This window comes from Chlamydomonas reinhardtii, chromosome 6 (genome assembly GCF_000002595.2).
Source record: "Chlamydomonas reinhardtii strain CC-503 cw92 mt+ chromosome 6, whole genome shotgun sequence".
Taxonomy (NCBI): Eukaryota; Viridiplantae; Chlorophyta; class Chlorophyceae; order Chlamydomonadales; family Chlamydomonadaceae; genus Chlamydomonas; species Chlamydomonas reinhardtii.
In genome coordinates, this window is record NC_057009.1 from 318,221 (window position 1) to 340,503 (window position 22,283).

General features: G+C 65.1%; 4 protein-coding genes across 4 annotated transcripts in view; 1 reads left to right on the top strand and 3 right to left on the bottom strand.

Moving 5' to 3' along the window:
• Positions 1 to 2,074: 2,074 nt before the first annotated feature.
• On the bottom strand, positions 2,075 to 4,644 carry CHLRE_06g251300v5 (uncharacterized protein). Its single transcript, XM_001696364.2, has 6 exons — positions 4,346 to 4,644; positions 4,168 to 4,266; positions 3,814 to 3,891; positions 3,522 to 3,561; positions 3,117 to 3,236; positions 2,075 to 2,832 (listed from the first exon to the last, which is right to left on the bottom strand). Exons 1-6 carry the CDS (start codon positions 4,388 to 4,390, stop codon positions 2,810 to 2,812), a joined length of 405 nt encoding a protein of 134 aa, XP_001696416.1. The 5' UTR covers positions 4,391 to 4,644; the 3' UTR covers positions 2,075 to 2,809.
• A 2,110-nt stretch (positions 4,645 to 6,754) lies between these two features.
• CHLRE_06g251350v5 (uncharacterized protein) lies at positions 6,755 to 10,093 on the top strand. Its single transcript, XM_043062606.1, has 7 exons — positions 6,755 to 6,912; positions 6,997 to 7,135; positions 7,272 to 7,430; positions 7,692 to 8,025; positions 8,393 to 8,796; positions 9,092 to 9,308; positions 9,524 to 10,093. Exons 1-7 carry the CDS (start codon positions 6,854 to 6,856, stop codon positions 9,760 to 9,762), a joined length of 1,551 nt encoding a protein of 516 aa, XP_042923312.1. The 5' UTR covers positions 6,755 to 6,853; the 3' UTR covers positions 9,763 to 10,093.
• A 15-nt stretch (positions 10,094 to 10,108) lies between these two features.
• CHLRE_06g251400v5 (uncharacterized protein) lies at positions 10,109 to 18,674 on the bottom strand. The gene is made up of 11 exons (XM_001696363.2): positions 18,337 to 18,674; positions 17,919 to 18,061; positions 16,979 to 17,248; positions 15,983 to 16,132; positions 15,454 to 15,537; positions 14,948 to 15,119; positions 14,302 to 14,414; positions 13,980 to 14,030; positions 13,275 to 13,412; positions 11,589 to 11,711; positions 10,109 to 11,217 (listed from the first exon to the last, which is right to left on the bottom strand). The coding sequence occupies exons 1-11, from the start codon at positions 18,587 to 18,589 to the stop codon at positions 10,861 to 10,863; spliced, it is 1,854 nt and encodes a 617-aa protein (XP_001696415.1). The 5' UTR covers positions 18,590 to 18,674; the 3' UTR covers positions 10,109 to 10,860.
• Positions 18,675 to 18,738: 64 nt separating this feature from the next.
• The window catches only part of CHLRE_06g251450v5 (uncharacterized protein), a 7,486-nt gene continuing 3,941 nt past the window's right edge, over positions 18,739 to 22,283 (bottom strand). The window contains exons 10-16 of the mRNA XM_043062607.1: positions 21,938 to 22,201; positions 21,332 to 21,491; positions 20,997 to 21,065; positions 20,647 to 20,757; positions 20,250 to 20,379; positions 19,808 to 19,924; positions 18,739 to 19,505 (exon numbers count right to left, since the gene is read on the bottom strand). Coding sequence (XP_042923313.1) covers positions 19,324 to 19,505; positions 19,808 to 19,924; positions 20,250 to 20,379; positions 20,647 to 20,757; positions 20,997 to 21,065; positions 21,332 to 21,491; positions 21,938 to 22,201 — 1,033 coding nt within the window. The 3' untranslated portion in view covers positions 18,739 to 19,323. The remainder of the gene's footprint in view (positions 19,506 to 19,807; positions 19,925 to 20,249; positions 20,380 to 20,646; positions 20,758 to 20,996; positions 21,066 to 21,331; positions 21,492 to 21,937; positions 22,202 to 22,283) is intronic.

Consider the following 22,283-nt stretch of genomic DNA (forward strand, 5'->3'; position numbering starts at 1 on the left):
CACACACAACAGACATCCCCACGAAGCGAGGACGCATGGCTGGCGGCGTGCGTGTGTGGGTGCGCTCAACCGTGTTGGCGCACGGGGGTGGCCGCCTGAATGCTCGTTATCCACCACTCCACCCGCCCCTGTGTCCGCCACTCCGCCGCCCAGCCTGGCTGCAAGCAGCCCGCCAACCGTGCCCCGCTGCGACCGCTCGTGTATGTGTACGTATCTACTGCGACCATCGTGCGCGACCATGCATCAGCCCTCCTCTCGACGCAAGCAGGGCGCCTGTGGGTTTCAGGCTATGGAGCTGCACTACACATGTTCAGCCTCCTGATGCGTGGATGCAAAAGCCGTCAGACGCCACGCATGGCCCATTACTGCATGCATGCATGTGAGCGCTGTGCTGGCATCCGAGCACCATGCGGTGCGCTGCCGTGCAGCATGGACGGTATGGTGCTTGCGCCTCGGCCTGATAGTGGCACGTACCGTATGCAGTGTGCCCGGTCGCTCCTCACGCTCATGTGCTCCCTGACATGACATGCAGAGCTTGCTCTCATGCACGCTGGGCCCTTGCCAGCCAGGCCATCCCTACTCGTTGGGCGTCGGTCCCCCTGCTTCGCGGAAGCGCAGGCCCCCACCTCTCGTTCATCTTCACCCATACCGTACTCAATTCAAGTACAGCGTGTGTCTGGCTGTTTACAGGGTATGTCCTGCTGGGCGGACACCTGTGCACACATGCCCCGGCCTCGATGGGCTGGCCCTGGCGCTCCGCCGTACGGCAACACATGTGGCGGCAAGCAAGCCCGCTGCCAGCTGCCTCCACCACTGCTATCAGTCGCTACCGCCTGCATCCGCCATTGCCTGGTCCCATCCCCTGGCCAGCACTGCCTAAGTCGCAATTCCCTACGGACCCACCGCCTCAAGGAGCAGTCTCAAGGAGCGGTCTCAAGGAGCAGTCTCATGGAGCAGTCTCATGGAGCAGTCTCAAGAAGCAGTCTCATGGAGCAGTCTCAAGGAGCAGCCTCGAGGAGCAGTCTCATGGAGCAGTCTCAAGGAGCAGTCTCAAGGAGCAGTTCCAAGGAGCAGTCACAAGAACTAGTCACAAGAACTAGTCACAAGGAGCAGGCGCCAACTCACGTGGCGCGCAGCAAATACCGTTAGTGGCCACAATAGGCTACACGGGCTCATCTGTCTTTAATGGCGCCCGCATCGCCTAATTCTACCCAACTGTCCCCTTCAACGTATCTGCATGGACTGTCCGTCCTGTCTCCCATCTACCACTGAACGCGCACAGTTCCCCCCCCCCCTTTGTACGTCGTTGCGGGGTGATGTGATCGCACCTCGGTCACCGCTCAGGTGGACGCCCTGGCAAACATAATGAAGAGCCAGACCGAAGCGTGTGATGGGCTACGTCTTAGATACAGATGCCCACATTGTGGCTAGTGCACGAGCGGGCAAGTCACGGCCAGGCACGTACAGGCGACCTGTAGAGGGCAACCTGAGTAGTAGGGGTGCGCATCCCAACGAGATGCGGACGCGCCGAACACGTCGGCATGCCCACATCCGCGCCCGCGCCCAGTGCGGCATGCGCAGCCAGCGTGCTCCGGGCATGCTCTGAGGGTCACAAGAGGTGTAAAAGCACGCCCTGGCAGTTTTGGGGCAGATGCACGGGTGCCGGGCCCGTCAACAGAACGACAATTTGACCACTTGGCCACTGTGCCTCTTTGGTGGCACTGGCGGGCTGGCGGCAGTCCATGCGCTCCCGTCGTGCCGGAGCCGTGAGGGGCGGCCAGGCCTGTCAGACCAAGCCGCCGGTGCATCCTGAGGCTTTGCTACATGCCATTTACACACGTAGCGCAAGGGGACGCAGGCAGGCGGGAGGAAGCCCAGCAATCCTCCCCTCGCCCCGTGATGGCCCCGTCATGCTACCGCCGCCCGCATGCGACACAACGCAACACCCTGCTATGTGCCGTCAGCCATTCGGCCTCGCGGGTGTCGTAGAATCGCTGCGCCAGCGTTTGCTGCTACGTCTCCAGCCTTTCCGATTCCGTAAACATGCAGCTGTATGCTTCATGTAATGCCCTTCGTCTTAGAGTGGTTACAGGGAATGCGCTGTCTGGCGCTGCTGTGCGGGCACATGTACACACATGCCCGTTTGGGTGGGGCCCAGAAGGCCAGGACCCACACTGGCCAAGCCAACCTGCAGGGGCAACTTCACTATCCAAGTTGCCCCCTACGGCCCTACGTGCGTGACTGGCCGTGACTAGCCCGCTCGTGCACCAGCCGCAATGCCTCTGTATCTAAGACGTAGCCCACACACTTCGATCTGGCTCTTCATTACGTTTGCCAGGGCGTCCACCAGAGCGGTGACCGCGGTGCGATAACAACACCCCGCAACGACGTACAGTTTGCTCGGCCAGCGCTGGGCAACCCACAGCCTCCCCACAATCCAGGCCCCACAATCCAGTCAAGCCAGTCAGCCCGCGTGGGCGGAGCCACAGACCCCAGACATGCCCTGCTGGCCCGCGGCGCCCCCACGACCTCCCCATCATTAGGGAGCTGGCCGCCCCACGCCGCACTTACATGCATACCGCACATGGATAGCGGCAAGCAAGGCTGGCTACTACCACCTCAGCTCTCAATCACCATTCACAATCCGGTGCCGGCAAGCAGCCATGCAAACAAATCACGTTCCATTGTCTGCCCCGCGTGCTGACGCCCGCCCCCGCGCCGGGCTCGCCGGCGCCGCAGTCGCTTCGCTTCCGCCCGAGTCCGCCACCACGTCCACGGCCTTCGGGACAGCAGTCCGCTGCCGCGCTGCTCAGCTGCGCCCGCGCCCACGCCCTGCGGCACCACACCGTATCCGGGCGGTCAGCTCTTGATGCAGTGCGCGTATGCCACCTAAGCCAGACCACCAGCACCGCGTCCTCATGTATCCACACACACGAGCCATGCCAAATCCCAGGGAGCGCAGGTGTTGCCGCAAAGGAAGGTGGGCCAACGCCTTGGGGTGGCGCGCAGGCTGGCACGCCAGGCCACGGCTGCATCCAGACGTGCCTGATGCCATAACATGGCTGATCCAGATCCATGGCAGTTCGCACCAGCCCGCACCCCTACAACCAACTCACCGCGTCCTGCCTCGCCACGGCCACGGCCGCCGCCCTCGCCGCGGCCCCCACCGCCCTCGCCGCGGCCTCCCGACCAGCTGCGGCCGCCACGACCGCGGCCGGCCACTGTGGGCCGCTTCTCTGAGGTGAGCGCAACCGACACATGGTGGGCGAGTCAGTGCAGGTGCGGTACAAGTGCTGCAGCCACAGCTGGAGCTGCCGGCAGGCAGACTGCCCCGTGGCACCATGAGAACCATGCCCTGTACTGGACTGTACTGGAGGGCACGCCGGCCCCACACCCCGCCGGGCCGCCCCGCCCCGCCCCGCCTCGCCCCGCCCCGCGCCACCCCGCCCTACCCAGTGCCCAGCGCTTGCCCCTTGGGCCCCTTCCCTGTAAAGCGTGTCCCCCTTTGCCCAGGTCCTCACCGTCGCGTCTCAAGTTCTCCTCCTGTACCTTGTCCACCACCTGCCACACCCGCCGGGATACAAGTGGTGGTTAACAGCAGGCCAGTGCAAAGCACGGGTATACGGCAGTCGGTTGCGCCACCATCTGCGGCAGGGCACCACTGCACGGCGCACACGTGCACCTGTCCTCAAGCCCACGTTCACGAGCCCACGCCCCATCATCCCCCCAAGTTGCCCTCCTTAACTCGGCCCCTTAGCACACCGTCACAAGTGCAGGCTTACGGTGTGGTGAAGACAACCCACCCCGCCTCACCTCCTCGGGCACGCTGATGTACTTGATGGTGTTGCCACGGATGTAGGCCTCGGGCATCTTAAAGAACCGCTGCCCATCCTGTGTACGCGCGCATATGTGCCAGTATCAATAGAACTCAGCCGGATACGGCAAGCTCCACACGGGCGTTGCGCCTCCGACCGCAACTCTCCGCCGCCCCTCCCGCTGCCTGCGTGCAGGCGCCCTTATGCTGCATTGGATCTCCAGGCCGCCAGAATGGTCCTGCCGCCGGTAACAAGCCCATATGGAGCTTGTGGGTCCACAGCGGCGTGGCGCACAGCGGCGCGGGGTGGCCTGGTTGCCCCGGGGCCGCCGTCCGGAGCCCTGCAAACCCACCTTGGACGTGCAAATGACCTCCGACAGGTGCAGGTTCATCCATGTGTCGCAGTGCTGGAGATAACCGTTGTACGTCTCTCCATTTTTTAACTCCACAAGCTGCGAGAAGGACCGAAGTTGGCCCGCATGGTCAGCAGCTCGCGCAGGTGGCAAGGTCCTGAGTCCAGATATTACTCACCACCCCATGGCGCTGAGCCGTCTTTAGCAACGAAAGGGGCAGCATGGCTCCGAGAGCAGCACCCGAGATCCTGCGCACGATGCGCCCCGAACCCAAGCACTACGCGCGTCTTGTGAGGATGGAATAGATGATTCCTTACAAGCTACCAGGAGCCTGGACGTGTGGGGTTTGACTTGGTTTAATGTAGTCAGTCGCCAAGCAATTTTTGAGTCGCGCGAGTTGGCTTTGTGTTTCAGAGAAGCTGTACAACGCAGTTTTATATACTGTGGGTGTTTAAAGCTTTGGGGTGCCACAGCCGGTCTCCAGAGGATTTGCTTTCCGTGCTTGCATCAGGCACACAGAGGGGCAGGTCGGGGCAGGTCGGGGGGGGCATAGGGCGCGCCTGGGCGTGCCTATTATGTCGTGATGACCTTCGGCCCTGCCCATGGATGAATTTCTGCTGCACACCCGCATAATGAAAGGGATGTGCGCTGTGGCCAGCTCGTAAGCGAGGGTAGCGGCAGAGCACCCCTGCGGTACAGGCAAGCAAGGGAGGTGTCTGCCCCTCGTGCTGAACACGTTTCCCCCTGCCTGATACCAAACCCCTCAGTCCCTCACTCGCATCAAATAGCGACCTGCCGCGGAGAACGGCGTCCATCGCTCCAGGGAGGATGCTGCTCAGAGTCAGCATTGCCTCTTGGGGGGACAACACGTTTGTTCACATGCATCACGCTGCACGCTTGACGCATCACATTCAGCAAATTTCCCGAAGCCGGGCTCGGTTTATACAGGCACCGCCCGCCATGTGTCCAGCCGCGTCCCACTGTCAAGCACAAGCACAGCCGGCAACAAAACCAATCAGTAATGAATCCCGTCACACGCCGTGCCACGCTATGTTCGCCAGCAAAGACCGCAAACCAGACACCGGCAATCTCAACCTGCGCGCCGGCACCGCTTCTCGGGCGGCGCCGCGCTCGCCTCCACGTGCGTGGCCTTGCCTGCCCTCTATGTTGCACGCATGCACGCCGCCACTGCTGGGCGCAGGGCCGCTGCCTCCGCCGCTGCCGGTCCTGTGCCGCAGCCGCGGCCGCCAGGCCCTGAAAATCCAGGAAAAAAAGGGTCCAACCCAGAACACTCTTCCGCACAGGACCATGCAGAAAGGCACAACCAGCCAGAGGTCGGGCGACACAGTCGCCCTCCAGCGATGGAGGGCGGGGGCGGGGGGCGGCGGGGCAGCATTTACGTCAGGTACCACAAGCAGCATACAATGACCCGTCCCACGCGCGAGGATGGGTGGCCACCAGGCACCACATCCCATCAGCGCGAGGAAACCCTACACGTGGCGCATGTCTGTGACCGCCCCCAGAATTGCAAAGTACCCTAAAGTACCGCGACCCCCAGGCTGACACTACGTCCCAGGTGGCCCAACGCTGGCGGCACTTGAACCAACCACAACGCCGCACGGTCGAATACTTTGAGGGTGTAATCAGGCAACGTACCCATGTCCATGCGCCCACATGCTCCCACAACGTACGGGCCACGATACAATCCCAGAAATAGTGGCGTCGGTCCCCGTCCCCCATGTCGGCACCACACGCACGACACGGCGGGACTGGCTACTTTTATTCGCATTTACGCATTTCAATGGTCGCCCTGCCGCGCGCGAACACGCATTCATAGGGAAGGCCCAACACGCATTAGCAACACACCAAAGGCCTCCTTATTGCGGTTCCCACTTGCATTTCCCTTTTTATGCACAGATTGCAAGCGCTTTGCAGACAGCGCAGCAAGCTAGGGACCAAGCTGCAGCAACGTGCCCGCCTGCGCACGGTACAGCTGAATCATGATGGGCGGCCCCGCAGCCCCCGCTGGCTGCGCCCATCTCAGGCCCCACAAAAACTGCTGAGTAGACTTCGCTGCATCCGGTACGGTAACAGGGGTGCCATGTACCAGCCCGACGGCCCGACGGCACGCGCCGCCGCCTCCCATCCCGCGTGCAGGAGCGCCACGGCCGCTGCAAAGCGGACCGGCTGGCTTTCCTGTTGCTGAGTGTGTTTTAAGAAGACGAACTTGCACGGTGTCGGTATAGTGTGTCACAGCTAGCAGGCCGCACTGGAGGAAACCCGTCAGTAGCGCAAAATGCGAGTCCACATGACCAAAGTCCAGGCGGCGACGAGTGGCGGCGCGCGGCGGAATTATGCGAGGCGGGGTAAGGTACATGCATGCTGATGTTCCGTTTCCCATCGCGGCGGCAGCAGCCAAGAAGGCGGCGGGCGCAGCATTAGCGCTCTGCCGTGGGAGGAGGCCAAGAAGGTGGCCAAGACGGCGAAGCAGGAGAAGGCGCAGACTCGGTGAGGCCGAGGGCCCGATGGGTTAGTGCCCGGGTAGTGACATGTCGGATTATACTGACTTGCTGATGAAGTTTACTATCAACCGTGACACATTTATTGCACCTAAGTGGTCACCTAGCACCGCCAGCTCAAGGATTGACATTTCTTACTGACGACTCGCGACGGCTGCACCAGAAGGATGCAAGACTCTCTGATATTGATAGCAAATGCAAATGCAGATGGTCTTATAATTGCGTGGTGAGCAGCCGGCGTGTTTCTTTGTCTTGACCCCTCGGCGTTTGGCCTTCCGCGTGCAAAATGCCGTTTTCTCACTGCATGCAGCGACCCTGTGACCGGCTCACAAGTATCTGCATATAAAGGTAACGGGTCATCCCGGAACGGGCTTGCCACGCTCGGAAACGACTACATCGTGGCGGCGCAAACGCACAAGCACGCGTTGCACTTCTGGTCCTGGCACAGAGTGAGCAATGCGGGATTCACGCCTCTTGGACTCCTGTTCATAGCGTCGGACCCGGTGGGATGCCACTGCAGCCTCTTCGCCCCCGCTCCTAATCGTCCCCTCCCCCCCTGCCTTCCACACCCCACCCCGCCCCCAGGAGCAAGTGCTTCAGCGCTCCTTCGCGGCCGAGGCGCTCACCTGCCTGGCCTGCTCGCCAGACGGGGCGTACCTGGCTGCGGGCGGCGCCAGCGGCACCCTGTACCTGTGGGAGGTGGGCTCGGGCCGCCTGCTGCGGGCCTGGGCGGCGCACTACAAGGTGCGCGCGAGGGCACCGCCGCACGGTGTTTGGGGAGTGGGGGGGCCTGCGACGGGAGGATGTGCGCTGTGCGCTGTGCTGCGGTGTGTGGGAGAGAGCGGGTTGTGGTGGGGGAGGCGAGTGTCTGGGGCACTGAATGGGCTGGGCAGGGCCTGCTGGGGGCGGCCCCTCGCACAGCCAGCCCGCTATCCCCATGTGTGTCCCTGCCCCGTCCACCCTGCCCTCGCCTAACTAGGCATTCCTCCCTCCCCCTCCCCGCAGGCTGCCACTGCGCTCCTGTTCGTGGGCGGCTGCGGTGTGCTGCTGAGCGGCGGCGAGGACACGCTGGTGCACGTGTGGCCGCTGGCGGAGCTGCTGGACCCCCTGCAGCTGGCGGACCCGCACTCGCCCGCCTTCGCCCGCCCCACCCCCCTGCACGCCTGGTCCGACCACACGCTGCCCGTCACGGCGCTGGCGGCGGGCGCGGGCGAGGCGGCGGCGGTGGTGGCCAGCGGCAGCGCGGACCGCACCGTCAAGCTGCGGCGGCTGGGCGACGGCGCGCTGCTGCGGGCGGTGGCGCTGCCGGCGGCCGTGAACGACCTGGTGCTGGATGCGGGTGAGGGGGGGGGTGAGGGGCGAGGAGGAGGAGGAGGAGGAGGAGGAGGAGGACGGAGCTTGCTCACCACCAATCCTAGAGTGCCGGGAGGGAGTGCGGCAGCTTAGGGGAAGTGGAGGGGGGTGGCGGGACACCGTGCAGACTGAGAAGGCCATCTGGGGCTGTGGAGTGTGGTGTGTCGAGCCATCAAGGGCGTCGCTGCCAGCCAGTTGCGGCATGAGTGGCTGAGTCCCTGGGCGCCTTCGACCATGGCCCTCGCTACCGCGGCCGACCCGGCCCTGGACCCGGCTCCACCCCCGCTCAGCACTTCCCACAGCACTTGTCGTTGCCCCCACCCCCCACACCCCCGTGCTGCCCCCGCCCCCAGGCGAGCAGTGGCTGTACGCGGCGGGCGGCGACGGCGCCATCTACCAGGTGCCGCTGCTGGCCGCGGCCGAGCCGGCAGCCACAGCCGCGGCGGCAGGAACGGGAGCGGGAGGGCCCGAGGGCGCAGCGGCGAGGGACGGCGCAGCGGCCGGCACCAGCGGGGGTGGTGGTGCAGACGGAGGTGGTGGTGGTGGGCTGGCCGCCTTCCTGGGGCACAGCCGGTCCGTGACCTGTCTGGTGCTGGCACCGGCCCGGCTGACGGGGGCGGGGTCAGGAGCAGCAGCGGCAGCGGGGGTCGCCGGCGGGTCAGGCGGCGGCGGCGGCGGCTGTGACGCTGTACTGGTGTCCGGGTCGGAGGACGGCACCGTGCGTGTGTGGGACCTGCGCAGCCGGCAGCCGGTGCAGGTGAGGCCGTGTGCCTGTGGTGCGGGCGCCGGCGTGGGGGCGTGCAGGCGAACAGCATTGGGGATTCGGGGTCCCGTGGCGTGTGGGTAGGGGCGTGCGAGTGTGCGTTGCGTGTGCGGCCTCCGGGCGGGTGGGTCGTCCTTGTGGGGCGCTGGCCCGCGAGGCGGCCGGCATCAGGGCCCCAGGGACAGCACACACCAATGCACCAACGCACTGCATCCACAGCGCCGCCAGTCCCTCCCACCCTGCCACGCTTCTCCCTCCCTTCCCCGCCCCAACCGGCCCACACCGGCAGGTCATCTCAGCCCCGGGCAAGGCGGCGGTGACGGGGGTCCAGGTCGTGTCGGTGGCGCGCCAGTGGCTGCCCAGCTCGGGGCGCGGCGGAGGCGGAGGCGGCGGGAGTGGAGGGGCCGTGGTGGCGGACGCCAACGGCGGAGCGGGCGCGGGGTCCAGTGGCGGCCGCGCGGGGCCCAAGCGGCCTCAGCCACTGGCAGCGCTCGCCAAACACCCAGGTGCGACTGCACGGTGCGCATGGCGCGCTGCCGCGTACCTGGGCGGTGTGTGTGGGGGGGGAACTGCGTGCGTCGGCTCGTGTGCTTGTCAGCTGTGATGCACAGTGGGGCACAGCGGTGTCGGGCTTCTACTGCCGCCCCGTCTGTGTGTGCGACACACCAAAGCCCTTTGGCCTTTCTGTGCCGCTTCGCCGCTTCCGGCGGCGCTCCTGCAGGTGTGGGCGGCTCGGGGCGGCGCTGGGAGGGTGCCCCGGTGGTGCTGGACGGCAGCGCGGGCTGGGTGGGGCTGGCCAGCAGCGGCGGCGGACCCGAACTGCGCGCGGCGCCGCGGCTGGCGGCGCTGCAGGCGGCGGCGGCGGCGGCGCAGCCAGGGCTGTTGGGGGCGGGCGTGTGCGGCGGCAGTGCGGCGGCGCTGGGTCAGGGGCATGGTAGCTGGGAGGCAGCTTTGTCATGAGTCAGCGTGCTAGGTGGCGTATGGAGGTGAGGTGCTGGTGGCGGATGTGGTTTGCATGTGCGGCCGGTACTATCATGAATTGCGCGTAGTACTGCGGTACGGGTGCGCGATGGGACAGTGTTAAGGCAGGTTGGTGAATTGGGCGTAGCACTGCGGTACGGGTACGGAATCAACTGCAGTGGATTCGGGCGAGGCGCCCCGCCCCGCTACTGCATGCGCGTGCCCATCTGAGAGTCCGTCGCCTCGGAAGGACAAGCAGCGTGAGGTAGCAGTAACAGGCCCGAATTGCAGGTTCAGGGGCGCTAGGACGCAGCTGTAAGGCTGTGGAGAGGAACTTGCGCCGTTGCGCGGCTGAACGCCTGATTCATGTTATTCAGCGGGTGCGGGCCGCGCAGCCCGCCGCCGCGCCGCGTGCACCGGTGCCGTGGCCATGATGCCATTCATGTTTATATGGGCGTAGCGCCAGCACGTGTTCGTCAATGACTACAGGCACATCCCAAACATGGCGTCTCGCTTTCCGCAGGCACACGAGCTTCCATTTGGCAAGGATCGATAGCACGTAATGACTACCGGCCCGGCACCACATACAGCAACGACAACAGCGTGAGCTGCCTGTCTCCCCATCTCCACACACCTCTTGTACTACCCATACTTCCCCCAGAGGTCTAGGAGGTCACCCGGCCGCCCATGTTCCCCTGAACACAACAGCACATTACCCGCGCCAAAGCACTGTGTATCGTGGTTTCCAGCAAGTTCCCTAGCCTCCCCGCCCCCGCCCCCGCCCCTGCATGGCGTCACTGCGCGCCGGCGTTGCGACTGGCGCCATGTCCTCCTCCCTCAGTCCACGCCCCTCACGCCAGTCGCCACATGTGGCCAAGCTTGTACTGCGGGCGCCCAGCCGCAAGCACCCCTGAGCCCGCCAGCATACCGCCGTAGCCGCTTGGGCTGCTCCTCCGCCCGCAACCACGTTGTTTGCGAGGCACCGTCCGGATATGACACAACCGGCATGAAAATGCCCACCAACAGAAACATCGTTTTCGTCACTTCATCGGTTCATCCTGCTGCACCACCACAGCCGCTGGCAGCACCGCGCGGCCTTCACCTGTACCGCCTGTACTGCGGGTGGTACATGCTCTGCCGCGCCGCCTCGTACAGGTTGTGCGGCTTGGGCAGCGCCGTGGCGAAGCCGCCCTCGTACGCCTTCTGAGCCACGGCCTTGGCCACCGCCGCGCTGACGTCGCGTATGCGGCTGAGCGGCGGGTACAGGCTGCCGCGCGCCAGGTCCTCCTCGCCCACCAGGCGGCTCACGGCGTCGGCGGCGGCGATGAACTGCTCGTCGCGCAGCTTGGTGCAGCGCGCGATGAGGGAGCCCAGGCCCACGCCCGGGAAGATGTAGGTGGAGGTGCACTGGCTGGGGTGCAGCGTGCGGCCACTGGGCAGCGTGACGGGCGCCACCTGCGCGGCGCGTGGCGGCCAGCAGCAGCAGCAGCAGCAGCAGTGAGGGAGGGAGGAGAGGGAGGGAGAGGGAGGGAGGAGAGGGAGGGAGGAGGGAGGGAGGCAGAGGCAAAGACATGTGATGCATGGTGCGCGGGGAACGGGGGCGATGGGTGAGTGTGGCTCCATACTCCAAGATAGCCGCAGCATGCGGGCTCATGCCGTTTCCTATCCAACCAGACAGGACCAGCGCGGGACACTCGCGGGCACACGTGCGCGGCAAGATTCCAATGCGGGCCTCAAGCCAGCCTTTGCACGTAGTAGTGGTGGCACCGTGCCCCTTGCTGCTGTACATCCCCCCAACTACCCCCCTGCCCCCCCCCCGCCCTCACCCGCTGCTCTGTGGCCACCAGCGCGCGGCCGTCTGTGGCGCGGTAGGCGTCCTCGGCGGAGCACTCGGGCGAGGCGGCGGACAGCGGGAAGATGAGCGGGTGACGGCAGGAGGCGGCCATGGCCTGGCGCGGGAGGGGGGGGGTTACATTCATGATTAATTAAGAAGTGAAGGAGCAGGCAGGTACAGTCGCATAGTAGACACGTTGGTACCGGCGCGGGAGGGGGAGGGGGGACCGAGGGAGGGGGGTTGCAAGATTGGGTGTGGGAGGGAGGAGGAGGGGTTGCATTCATGATTAGGAAAGGAAGTGGTAGACGGGGAGGGTATGTGCCCGGGCCCACCAACTCGGTATCACAAGCACGGATAGGGGCGCCCCGACTGCTTAGCAGCGGTCAACAGAAGGGCGAGTCGCAGGGCGGCGGTGCAGGCAGTCGAAAGGCTCTCAATCACCGTAGGGCCGTACCCAACCCGTCCGCACCGTTCCCTTCCAGGGACCCTTTGATTTGGGCTTGGTATGAGCTACCCGCCCCCAACATACTGGGCTCGGGCATACCGCCTCCCCCAAATTCACTCCGTGATCCCTAGAGCCCTCCCCCACACGGGGAACACGCCCGGTTCCGGGCGGGGTCGAAACCCAAGATTCAGCGTTCTTATTCATACAAGCACCATTTTCAATTCTATAAAGCACGTTACCTTCGGTATGTGAGCAGCATATGTTCAAGCATTCAAGCGGGCTAAGTGTCGTGTAGGTCTCGCGAGCGCTCAAATCAGCTAAATGTGAATCCACCGGCCCTGACTGCGCTTATGTATACTCTATTAAAGCAATTGCACCTAGTAGCGCGGGCTCACAGGCCTCGGCGAGCAGTGGCCATTCCAGTGGGACCGCCAACAAAGTCAGAGTTGCACCTTCCGATGCACCTGGATGGCTTCCATATGACACACATGCGGCTCTAGGAGCGGGTGCAGGTCTGTTTGGGTCCCCGCTGTAGACGAGGTTCGCCATGAATTTGGTTTCATCCAAAGGGCAGTTCGACCAGCTTTTAAGATTGCCGTCGCCTAGATAGAGCATCTAAAGCAGATATAGGATGCTGTAGCCCGCCGGCAAGACCATTCGGTGGAAATGCATACAGCGTTCTGGTCGAAACATCGTCTGTCTGTGCTGCGGTCGTCAAAACATGATCTTATATGCATATATGTGCTATGTAAAGCTTCAGGGCTCCGTCAGGCCCCGTTTTCTGGGACCTCCGTCCCCACGTATGCAGCTCCGCACACACGCGTGCGTGCCCGCCCGGAAGTGTCCCTGTCGGGCACACCCCGGCCTCCGATCGCGCTCGTAGCGGGCGGGCTTATACAATTATATGTATATATGCGATAGAAAGCGTGGGGGCCCGCTTTGGACCGATTTGCACGGGGGCGGCCTGTTCACCCCTCCTCCCCCCCTCAGGAAGCTACTCCCAAAATTTCAGCGTGCAGCGATCACCCGAACATAGCTCTCTAAGGCCTTAAAGTTGGGGGGTACCCTGAACCGGGCGTGTTCCCCGTGTGGCCCTCCCCCTTGAGTCACTCCGTCCTGCTTGGACACCGGCCCGCTTTCACATTGGGTCCGGTTTCGTTTGGGCGGGCATCTACCCCACCTTCTTTACTAGACATGAGTGTAACCCCCCCCCCCCGCCGCCTGTTGGCGCACCTGCAGCACATCCTGGCTGAAGGCCCAGGGCGGCGCCGGCCCCGTGGTGGACAGCCCCACCAGCACCGTGGGCTGCAGCAGCTGCACGGCGGAGGCCAGGTCGCGGCACTCGGAGCCCACGGAGTGGCAGAACGGCAGCTGCGCAGGCGGGAGGGAGGGCGGGGGGGGGGAGGGGGAGGGGCCGGGGGTCCAGGCACGGTTAGTTGAATGACGGCGTTGATGGACAGGCACGGGGTCAGGAACTGCTCGGGTGGGGAGAGCCCGGGGGCGGCGGGGGGACGTGTCCTCTGCGCCGGCTGCAAGGGCTGCAACCCCTGGGCGCCGTCAGGGGCACTCGGGCGCGATTGTCTGTGGGGTCATGTGAGCTAGGAGCGGCGCTGCTTCAGGCCGGTGCGGCGCCTGGCCAGGGATGTGGTGCTGCTGCCGGGCCCTCTCCTGCCCGCGACTGCCCACCCCAGTGCTGTGCACCTCCCCGGCAACGCGCCGGCTGCCCACAGCGCAGTGGGCCTGTGTGGCAGCCGCGGTCCGAGTCAACAGCTCACACAGACTGCAGGACAAGGCTTTGGGACTGCTGGCTTCCCAGGCAAAGCTCGCAGGCGTATACTCCCGCGCCCTTGAACCGGGGTTTCGAGGTTCCGTGTCTGCTGTGACGTTGGAGCGCGCCACTGCCGCCCCTAAACACGCCCCTGCCGCCCCTCCACGCACCTTGAAGGACTCAAGTGTGGAGCTGTCGCCGCGCTCACGCGTCACCAAGCCCTGAGGAAGAGGGCGGGCGGCGGGGGCCACGGGGGCAAGGTGTACCAGGTAGGCAACATGAAGCAGAGGGCTTTACGCTTTCCCTGTGCCTTTCCACCACACACACGCACACATACCCTGGCCACTGCAGGTGAGGGGGTCGGGCAGACAGTCGCACGGAGCTGTACATGTAACGCACCAGTGTTGCCCGTGCTAGGCCACCATCCCCTTCCCCCCTTCGTAAACTCAATGCATGGAACCCCCCCCCACACACACACACCCCGAGCTCCACCTGTGAGTCCACCAGCCACATCCGCTTCCGTGCGTCCAGCACCGTCTGGTTGGTGGCGGTGGCGACCGCGGTGGCGAACAGCTCGGCGATGCAGGCCACCACCGCGCCCTCGCCTGGGAGGAGGGGGGGGCGAGGGGGTTACATTCATGGTTAAGTGGTAGACGGTAGAACATCTTGCGGAACATGAAGCGTTACCGACGATGTCGACCAGCTCCAGAGGAGGGGGGAGGCCGTGCAGGCAGGCAGGGCGGAATGACTTGGTGGGGAGTTGCGAGGTCAGGGCAGGGGCAGAAACAGCAGCGGGTGCAGCGGGCAGCGCAGCAGGTTCAGATGGGTTGCGGACAAGGGGAAGGACGGACCATGGGCGGGGGCGGAGCGGCCTGGGCAGGCAGGTGTGTCGGATGGGTAGGGGCCAGGAGCGCCGTGGCGGTGCATCGCCCCCAGGGCGGCACGTGGCATGGATGTGATGTGAGCAACCACCACATCAGTACGGTAACGCGAACCTTTTGGTACCCATGTACCCGGACTTGGAAGTCGTAATACCCCTGGCCCCGTGCTGCCACCCACCACTCATCCGACCCACCGCCCTTATCCCTCGTCGCCAGCCAGCCACCACACCACAGGTCCCACCATTCCACGCACCCACCCACGAACACGATGCGGTGGTCCGCCAGGCGGCCGCCTGTGCGCGGCAGTGCGGCCAGCACGCCGGCCAGCACGGCCGCCGCGGTGCCGCTCATGTCGTCGTTGAAGCAGGGGAACTCGGTGCGGTACATGTTGAGCAGCTTGGAGGCGTTGTCGTACGCCATGTCCTCAAACTGTGGTGCGGGTGGGGTGGGGGTGCGGGGTGGAGGTCTTCTGTTGCTTAGTGCATGCCTAAAGGCGGATCACCCGCTGGGCCCTGCGATACTGTGTTTTGGGCCAGGAGTGACCCTGCTGAGGTCACTGGTGTGGTCCAGGGTTTGTGCATTATCTCCGGTGGACTCCAGAGCAGGCGTGCGCTCGGTGCGCGTCATGGCGGCAGCTTAAGCTCGGTGTGCCTCGCTATCACAGGTTATCTTAAGCACTCAATCACGAGACCCAAGGAGGCAACCATGGGACCGTAGTACGCACGCACGCACACACGCAGCCCCCCCCCCCCTGCCCCCGCACCTGCACAAGCACCGTGTTGCCGAAGCGCCTCTTGACGGCGGTCAGGAACTCGTCCATCAGCTCGTAGTAGGGGTCGCCGCGGACCTGGGGGGGGGTTTACATTCATGATTAATCAAGAAGTGAAGTCGTAGGCAGGGGGGGGGGAGGTAGGCAGGCAGGGGGGGGGAGGCAGGGAAGGGGCGAGGCCGGGTGCCACAGGTCATGTAGCAGGGCGTGTGAGCGGCAGGTGCCGCACGAGGCAAGTCGACGAAAGCATGGGAAGGATTAGGTACCCATGCCGCTGCCCCTGTGTCGCCGCTTGCCGCGAGCGAGGAGTGCCACTGCCCCAGTCCCTGTCCCACCCCACATCGGTAATGACCCCCCCCCCCGTCGCGTGTGCCCGCTGTACCTCTGGACGTCGGCACTTCACTTCATATTTGATACACACCATCCCATGGATGGCTACCCCCCCCCCCCCCGCCTGCTGCCCCCTGCTGCCCCCTGCTGTGTCCTGCTCCCGCAGCGCCCCGGCTGCTGCTGCGCCTCTCACCCGCTTGTGGCGCACGCCCACGTAGAAGGGGCTCCGCAGCAGCTCCTCGTTGTCGGTGCCCACGTCCACCATGACCGGCATGGTGATGGAGGGGCTGATGCCGCCGCACGCGGTGTACAGGCTGATCTTGGAGATGGGCACGCCCACCGCCTGCAGCGCGTGGAGGGAGGTTGGCGTGGTGTGGGTGGGCGGGGTACGTTGATGATCAATTACCAGCCCTTTCGCAGTTTCCCCACTGGTCCCGTCATGGCTTTAGTCAGGGGGCGGAGTGGGGGAGTCGGCAGCATGTGTTGGTCCGGGTTGCGCCAGGCTGTGGCCACAGGCCTGTTATCGAACATGCTTGAAGAAACGAACTGCGCCCGCCTGCCAGGACTCAGGACTCCGCGCCCGCCTCACAGGCCCTCCGCGTGTGATGCCCTCCGGTCAAACTCCAGTCACCTCCCCACCCTAGCCACCACAGCCTAGTGGCCGCATCCACCTTCCCCGGCCACCCAGGCCATCTTTTCCCCGTGGGTGACCTTCCTAGCTCTTGGGAACTACCCATTGGATGCAAGCACACAACACCTCCTGACAGGGCCGAGGTTGGGTTCACGCAACGGGACAAGGTGGGCCGTGTCGGTATGCTTTTTCCCAGGGTAAATGGACTACCGCTGTAGCCTAAGCCTTTCGCAGTTTCCCCACTCGTTTTGCTATGAATACGCTGCGCGAGCCTGCCCTGATGACCACCGGGAACGGTGACCGTACCGTTGCAGTACAGCGCATACGAGTGCATCCCAGGGTCAGGTCGTTCGTCCATCCCCCGGGGCGCTACACCGCGGGGTCACATGTGTTTGCGGGCAAGCATGCCTATCACAACCACAACCACAAAGGGGTCAACACGCCAACAAGCCCGTATTGGATAGGTGTCTCCAGCGTCTGGGCGGGTCCCGTTTGCGTTGTTCACCGCCCCCCGCCCAAACCCGCCCGCCCCCCCCCCCCCCCGCCTCTCTGCCTCACCTGCACGCCCAGGTCTCCCAGGTCGCCCACCCGCTCGCCGTCCGACACCACCAGCAGCTTGACGTTGCGCTCGGGCCAGTTCTTGAGGATGCGGAACACGCGGCCGCGGTCCTCCAGCGTGATGAACAGGCCGCGCGGCAGGCTCTTGAACATCAGGCCGTACTTCTGGCAGGCCAGGCGCACCGTGGGCGTGTACACCACCGGCAGCAGCTCCTCCATGTTCTCGACCAGCACGCGGTGGAACAGCCGCTCGTTGCGCTCCTGCAGACTCTGTGGGAGAGGAGGTGGGGATGCCCGAGGGGGGATGCAGGGGGTTCGAGGTAGGCAGCGTCGAGCCCAGGATGACCGAGACCCAGAACCCGAATGCAGCCCGCCAAGCGCGGTGGTGGAGGGGATTGCCATCTGCAGGATTGTGGCCCACTGTTTGCCTTAATCCCCGCATGCAGCTTGTCTACCCCTTTCCTTGTCTTTTCCAACACCAAGGCATAACAACATCAGGGCTGCTGGCAGCGCCGCGTGCCTCCAACCCCTGCACCTATTGCCATGCGCTTTCCACGCCTCAGCACAGCACCCGCACCGACTGCTCGCCCTGCACCCCGGTCCTCCATTCCGAGTGCAGGAATTCTTCCCCCCTCCCTCCCTCCCTCCCTCCCTCGACCAGGACAGGGGCCTTATCCCCTGCTGTGTCAGGCGTGCCTAGGGGTGAGCGTGTGGAACGCGCTCACCCAACACTAGGGCTTGTCAGCCCTAGTCATCAGTGGCTTCGCCACTACCAAGTGTAATTATTCCCTCTCCCTCCCTCCCTGCCTCCCTCCCTCCCTCCCTCCCCCCCTCCCTCCCTCCCTCCCTCCCTCCCTCCCTCCCTCCCTCCCTCCCTCCCTCCCTCCCTCCCTCCCTCCCTCTGCCCTCCTCCCTCTGTGCCGCGCCCCTCTGACCCCACCTGCATGTAGGTGCTCTTCTCCAGGTCCGAGTCCTTGCTGCGGATGTTGAGCAGCGTGCGCTCCAGCTGCACCTCCTGGCTCAGCACCGCCGGCGGCAGCAGGCCGCGCAGGTACAGCCGGTCGCGCTCCGCGTCAGAGAAGGCTGCAGGCAGGCAGGCAGGCAGGAGGAGGAGGGCAGTGTAGGGCCGGCAGGAGGGCTCACGGTCGGCCAGAGTCTGGGACCTGGGACAGCGGAGTCTAGGCGGTGCCGCGGTGGCAGCCAGCCGCGCGCACCCGCCGGCGTCGCGCACGGCCATGCGACAGGCGATTGCAGTTGTGGACTCTCCGGATATAAACGAGGCAATGAGGAACCGCTCAGCGCGGTATGTCAAGGCGGTCGCAAACGAGACATGCTTGCAGTTTTCGTCGTCGACGCACCGAGCCCCTTGTTGTACTTGGGATGGCGCATCAGATCCACCCCGCTGATGACTTGTCGAACCCATGGCGTAGTCGGCCGGCCAGCTTTGTCGTCCTCCTCAGCCAAAGAGCTGCCCGTAATTGCGCGTGCACTCAGTCCGGCCGCTCCATCGAAGCGAATCGCTGCTAAATCCCGAGTAGCTTCAGCTGCAGCGGCGCATTGTCCCCAGGTGGCCACAGCGCCTTGCGCGAGCAAGCGCCGAGCTCGGAGCATGGCTGGTTGTTGGCTGGCTTCACTGTGCCAGCATCTTCCTTATGCCTAGACCTCAGGTGTGTCAAGTGGACACGACGTGCGCGTGGGTGTGTTATGTAAGAGCTTGACCAACAATTACACGCCGGTTAAGCCCCGCGCCCCCTGCCCTCCTGACCTGTGCCGGCTGGCAAGCGGCTGGTCTGCCATCCGTCAGCGGCCATGCGTTACCCATCCCGCCCATGTTTGTGGGCGTCTTGCAATTGTTCTCTTTTTTCAGTTGCTCCCACGCGCTGAACCTGTCGCATTACACCATCCCAACCTGCCAGCCAGCCTGCACGCAAGGGACTCAGCGGGTAAACATGCACCACCGCCACCACCACTGCCACCGCTACCGCCATTGTCACTGTCACTGCTACCGCTACCGCCACCAATGTGGGCACAACCGCCTCCCAGGACCTGCTTATGATGAGCAACGCTAGGCAAGGCGCGCCCGCACGCCGCGCCTTCGGCTAAAGTCACATTGTCCCTACCCCTCTCAGCATTGTACGGTTGCGCCCTCTTGACCTTCAAGCACCATGTGTCCTCCAATCCTCCGCACTCTCCCTCTCACTCGCCCGCTCACTCGCTAACTACGCGGCGCTCCTCCCCACCCACCGCTCTCATCCTGCACAACCAGCCCACTCGAGCGCGTGCAATGGCCACCACGCCTTGCGCCGCCCCCCTCCCCTGGGCTCCGCCGGTCCGCCGCCTGCCCCCTACCGGGCGGTGTGGCGGCTGGCGATGTCCTGCAGCAGGTCCGGCCCCAGGCGGCGGCCCTGGCTGCGCTGGAAGTTGCGCATGTGCAGGATGGGCACACAGCCGGCGGCGGCCAGGCTGCGGCCGCCCACTGTCTCGCCGCCGTAGGTGCGTGGCCGGTAGCGCTCCAGGCTGGCCTCGCCTGTGGGGTGCACACACAAACACACATACACACACACATACACAGGTGGGGGGCACAAACACAGGGGGGGCACGTGTGCATGGCGTGAGATGCAAGGACGATTTGAGTGATGGGGGAAGGGCAGCGGGGGCAGAGAGGGCAGCGCATGCGGACTTGCAGCATTCTCCCGTTGCATGTAGTGAGTGACACCAGTGCTGCAGTGCCTGCCGCCGGCCGCCACACATCACCAACCCCAGCCCCCTCAGCCCCCGCCCGAGGGAGCGCTACGGCACAGGTCCGCACCCCGCAGCCCGGCGCCGCACCTGCTGGGCTGCCCACGCGCTCGCACACGGACACCAGTGCGGCCAGGGTGTTCATCTTCATGTAGGGGCAGGCCGCGCAGCCGCCCTCCAGGCTGCAGCCCTCGCCGGAGGCGGGACCTGGGGGCGGCAGGGGGCGGCCGTGGCACATAGGAACGGGAATGGTACGGGACCCAAGCGGTGTGTGTGTGTGTGTGTGTGTGGAGGGGGGGTTTGAACACGCCGGCCCGGGAACCCCCGTGCCGGCTTGGCATGTCCTGCACCTCCGTGCTGACACCCCCTGGGTATCGGCTTGCTGGGAATTGGAACAAACTACCGCCACTTCCCCTGGCTCTGGGGAGCGGTACTAACTAACTGGGCTTGGCCTGAGTCGCCCCCCCCCCACATACACATGCACGCAGTTCACTCGCGATGCGCTCTGCTGCCGCCGCCGCCGCGCTCTCACCCGGCACCAGCGCCAGCCCTGTGGGCAGTGTGAGCGGCGCCGCGCCCTCCTGCGGCCTCTGCTGCGGCGTGGCCACGGCGGAGGGCGCCACCGGGAACACCACCTCCACCTCCACGTCAGTACGACCCGACTGCAGAGGGGCAGAAGGAGCGGGAGGAGCAGGGGGAGGGAGGGGGTTGTAGATACCAGCCCAAACTAAACCGAACCCAATGCAGGGGGAGGGCGAGGAGGGGTATGTCGGGCGTGGGCAGGCAGGCAAGGTGGAGAACATGGTGTACCGTACACAGGACCGGTTGAGGGGTGGGAGACAGGGGTGCGGTCGGGGGCTCAAGCAGCAAGGCCGTGTCCCGCCGGACCCGGTGTGCCGCCGCCCCCCCCCCCCGCGCCGCGGCCTCACCTGGCGCAGCAGCCCCTGCACCTTGCGCACGATGGACGTGATCATGCCCGCCTCCGTGCCCAGCACGAACTGCAGCCGCTCCGGGTGCGGTGCGGACAGAGCCTCGCGCAGCTGCGGGGCGGGCGCAGACAGGCAGACAGGCGGGCGGGTTGTAGGGTGGGTGTGGGTTACTGGGTTTGCACGTGGCCGCCCGCACCCTCGCCCGTCCTCATCCACCTCCCTCCAATCCCACCATACACTCGCGCACGTATGTGCCCCCCCCCCCAATTCCCCTCGCTTGCCCCGCCTCCGCCTCCGCCCCGCCTCCGCCCCCTCGCCGCCTGCCCCCCCTCCCCCTCCCGCTGCCGCACCTTGTCCGCGATGAAGTCCAGGATGTTGGAGGTGGAGCCCACCACACCCATGCCCCGAGAGCGCTTGGCCTGCAGGCGGGGGGAGGGGGCGGGGGAGGGGTGCATTAGTAGTTACAATGGCGGGGGAAGGGGAGAGGCGGGGGCGTGGCGCGGGCAGCAAGCAGGCACACGCATACGTACACACATTACTACACACTGGTGAGCCGGTTGAATCATGTCCCGACATACGTCTCGCTCCTGTCTCGCCCCTACCCATCACGTACAGCACATGCGGCGAATCCCCATCCCCCCAATGCTGCCCCCGCCTCCCCCTTCCTTCTCCCACACACACGCACCTGCATGGCCAGCCGGAACATCTCGCCCGGCACCTCGAAGTGCGCGGCCAGGTAGGCGTCGCCGTAGCCCGCAGCCACCAGCTCCGTCACCTCGCCGCCAAAGATGTGGTGCACGATGCACGTGCCGTCAGTGAAGTAGCGCAGGCGCGGCAACAGAGACCTGCACGGGGCGTGCGTGCGTGTGTGTGTGTGTGGGAGGGTTTGTCGCCAGTTAAGGAAGTGGTAGACCGTAGGTACTCTTGGGGGTGTCCTGGGGACATTCCTAGTGTGAAACTAGACAGTGCTAGACTGGATGGCATGAAGCACCCGGGCTGGTGGCAGGCAGCTGCGGTGCCAAACCATGCTACATGGCGCGCTGAGTCATCGGAGTAATTACTAGTCCTGTCCGCACCCGCCACAAGTGCCCATCACAGCTCCCTCCATAGGTCCCCAAACCCACCAACTCCCAGCCCGCACCGCATTCTCGGCCTCAAGCATGTGGGCTTGGTACGACGACTATGCCCAATCTCAACTGCTTTGATCTTGCCGACCCCCACGGTGGCCCCCCCACCCACCCACACCCACACCCACACCCACACACACACACACCCACACACGCCCGCGCACCTGATGCTGTCCACCGTGTGTGCGGGGTGCAGCGCGCGCACGTCGTCGTCGCTGGCGGCGCCCGAGGCCAGGTCGGCGAACAGCTGCGCCAGGTTGGCGCCCATGTAGGTGTCGGGGCCGTACCACACCGTGGCGCCCGGCACGTCCGCAAAGGCCGCCAGCACCGTCTGCACCACGTTGGAGGAGGTGCAGGTGATGGTGGGCACAAGCGCGTGCGCACGGGCCTTGGTGCGCAGCGAGGTGTTGATGTACACCACGTGCACGCTGCGTGTGTGGGGGGGAGGGGAGGGGAGGGGTTGGCGTCCGTGAATGACGGAATGCATGGATCACAAGTGGTAGGTGCCGG

Bases quoted from the DNA above. Each gene is read 5' to 3' on its own strand.
- CHLRE_06g251300v5 (XM_001696364.2), bottom strand. From the start codon at position 4,390: ATGCTGCCCCTTTCGTTGCTAAAGACGGCTCAGCGCCATGGGGTG. The intron at 3,562-3,813 runs GTGAGGCGGGGT...CGGGTGTGGCAG, and splicing joins ACATCAGCGTGCCCGAGGAG to GTGGTGGACAAGGTACAGGA. The intron at 3,237-3,521 runs GTGAGGACCTGG...CGCTCACCTCAG, and splicing joins GGAGAACTTGAGACGCGACG to AGAAGCGGCCCACAGTGGCC.
- CHLRE_06g251350v5 (XM_043062606.1), top strand. From the start codon at position 6,854: ATGCAAGACTCTCTGATATTGATAGCAAATGCAAATGCAGATGGTCTT. The intron at 7,431-7,691 runs GTGCGCGCGAGG...CCCTCCCCGCAG, and splicing joins CCTGGGCGGCGCACTACAAG to GCTGCCACTGCGCTCCTGTT. The intron at 9,309-9,523 runs GTGCGACTGCAC...GCGCTCCTGCAG, and splicing joins AGCGCTCGCCAAACACCCAG to GTGTGGGCGGCTCGGGGCGG.
- CHLRE_06g251400v5 (XM_001696363.2), bottom strand. From the start codon at position 18,589: ATGCTCCGAGCTCGGCGCTTGCTCGCGCAAGGCGCTGTGGCCACCTGG. The intron at 15,538-15,982 runs GTGAGAGGCGCA...ACCCCCCCCCAG, and splicing joins TGGGCGTGCGCCACAAGCGG to GTCCGCGGCGACCCCTACTA. The intron at 13,413-13,979 runs GTGCGTGGAGGG...CCGCCTGCGCAG, and splicing joins CCACACTTGAGTCCTTCAAG to CTGCCGTTCTGCCACTCCGT.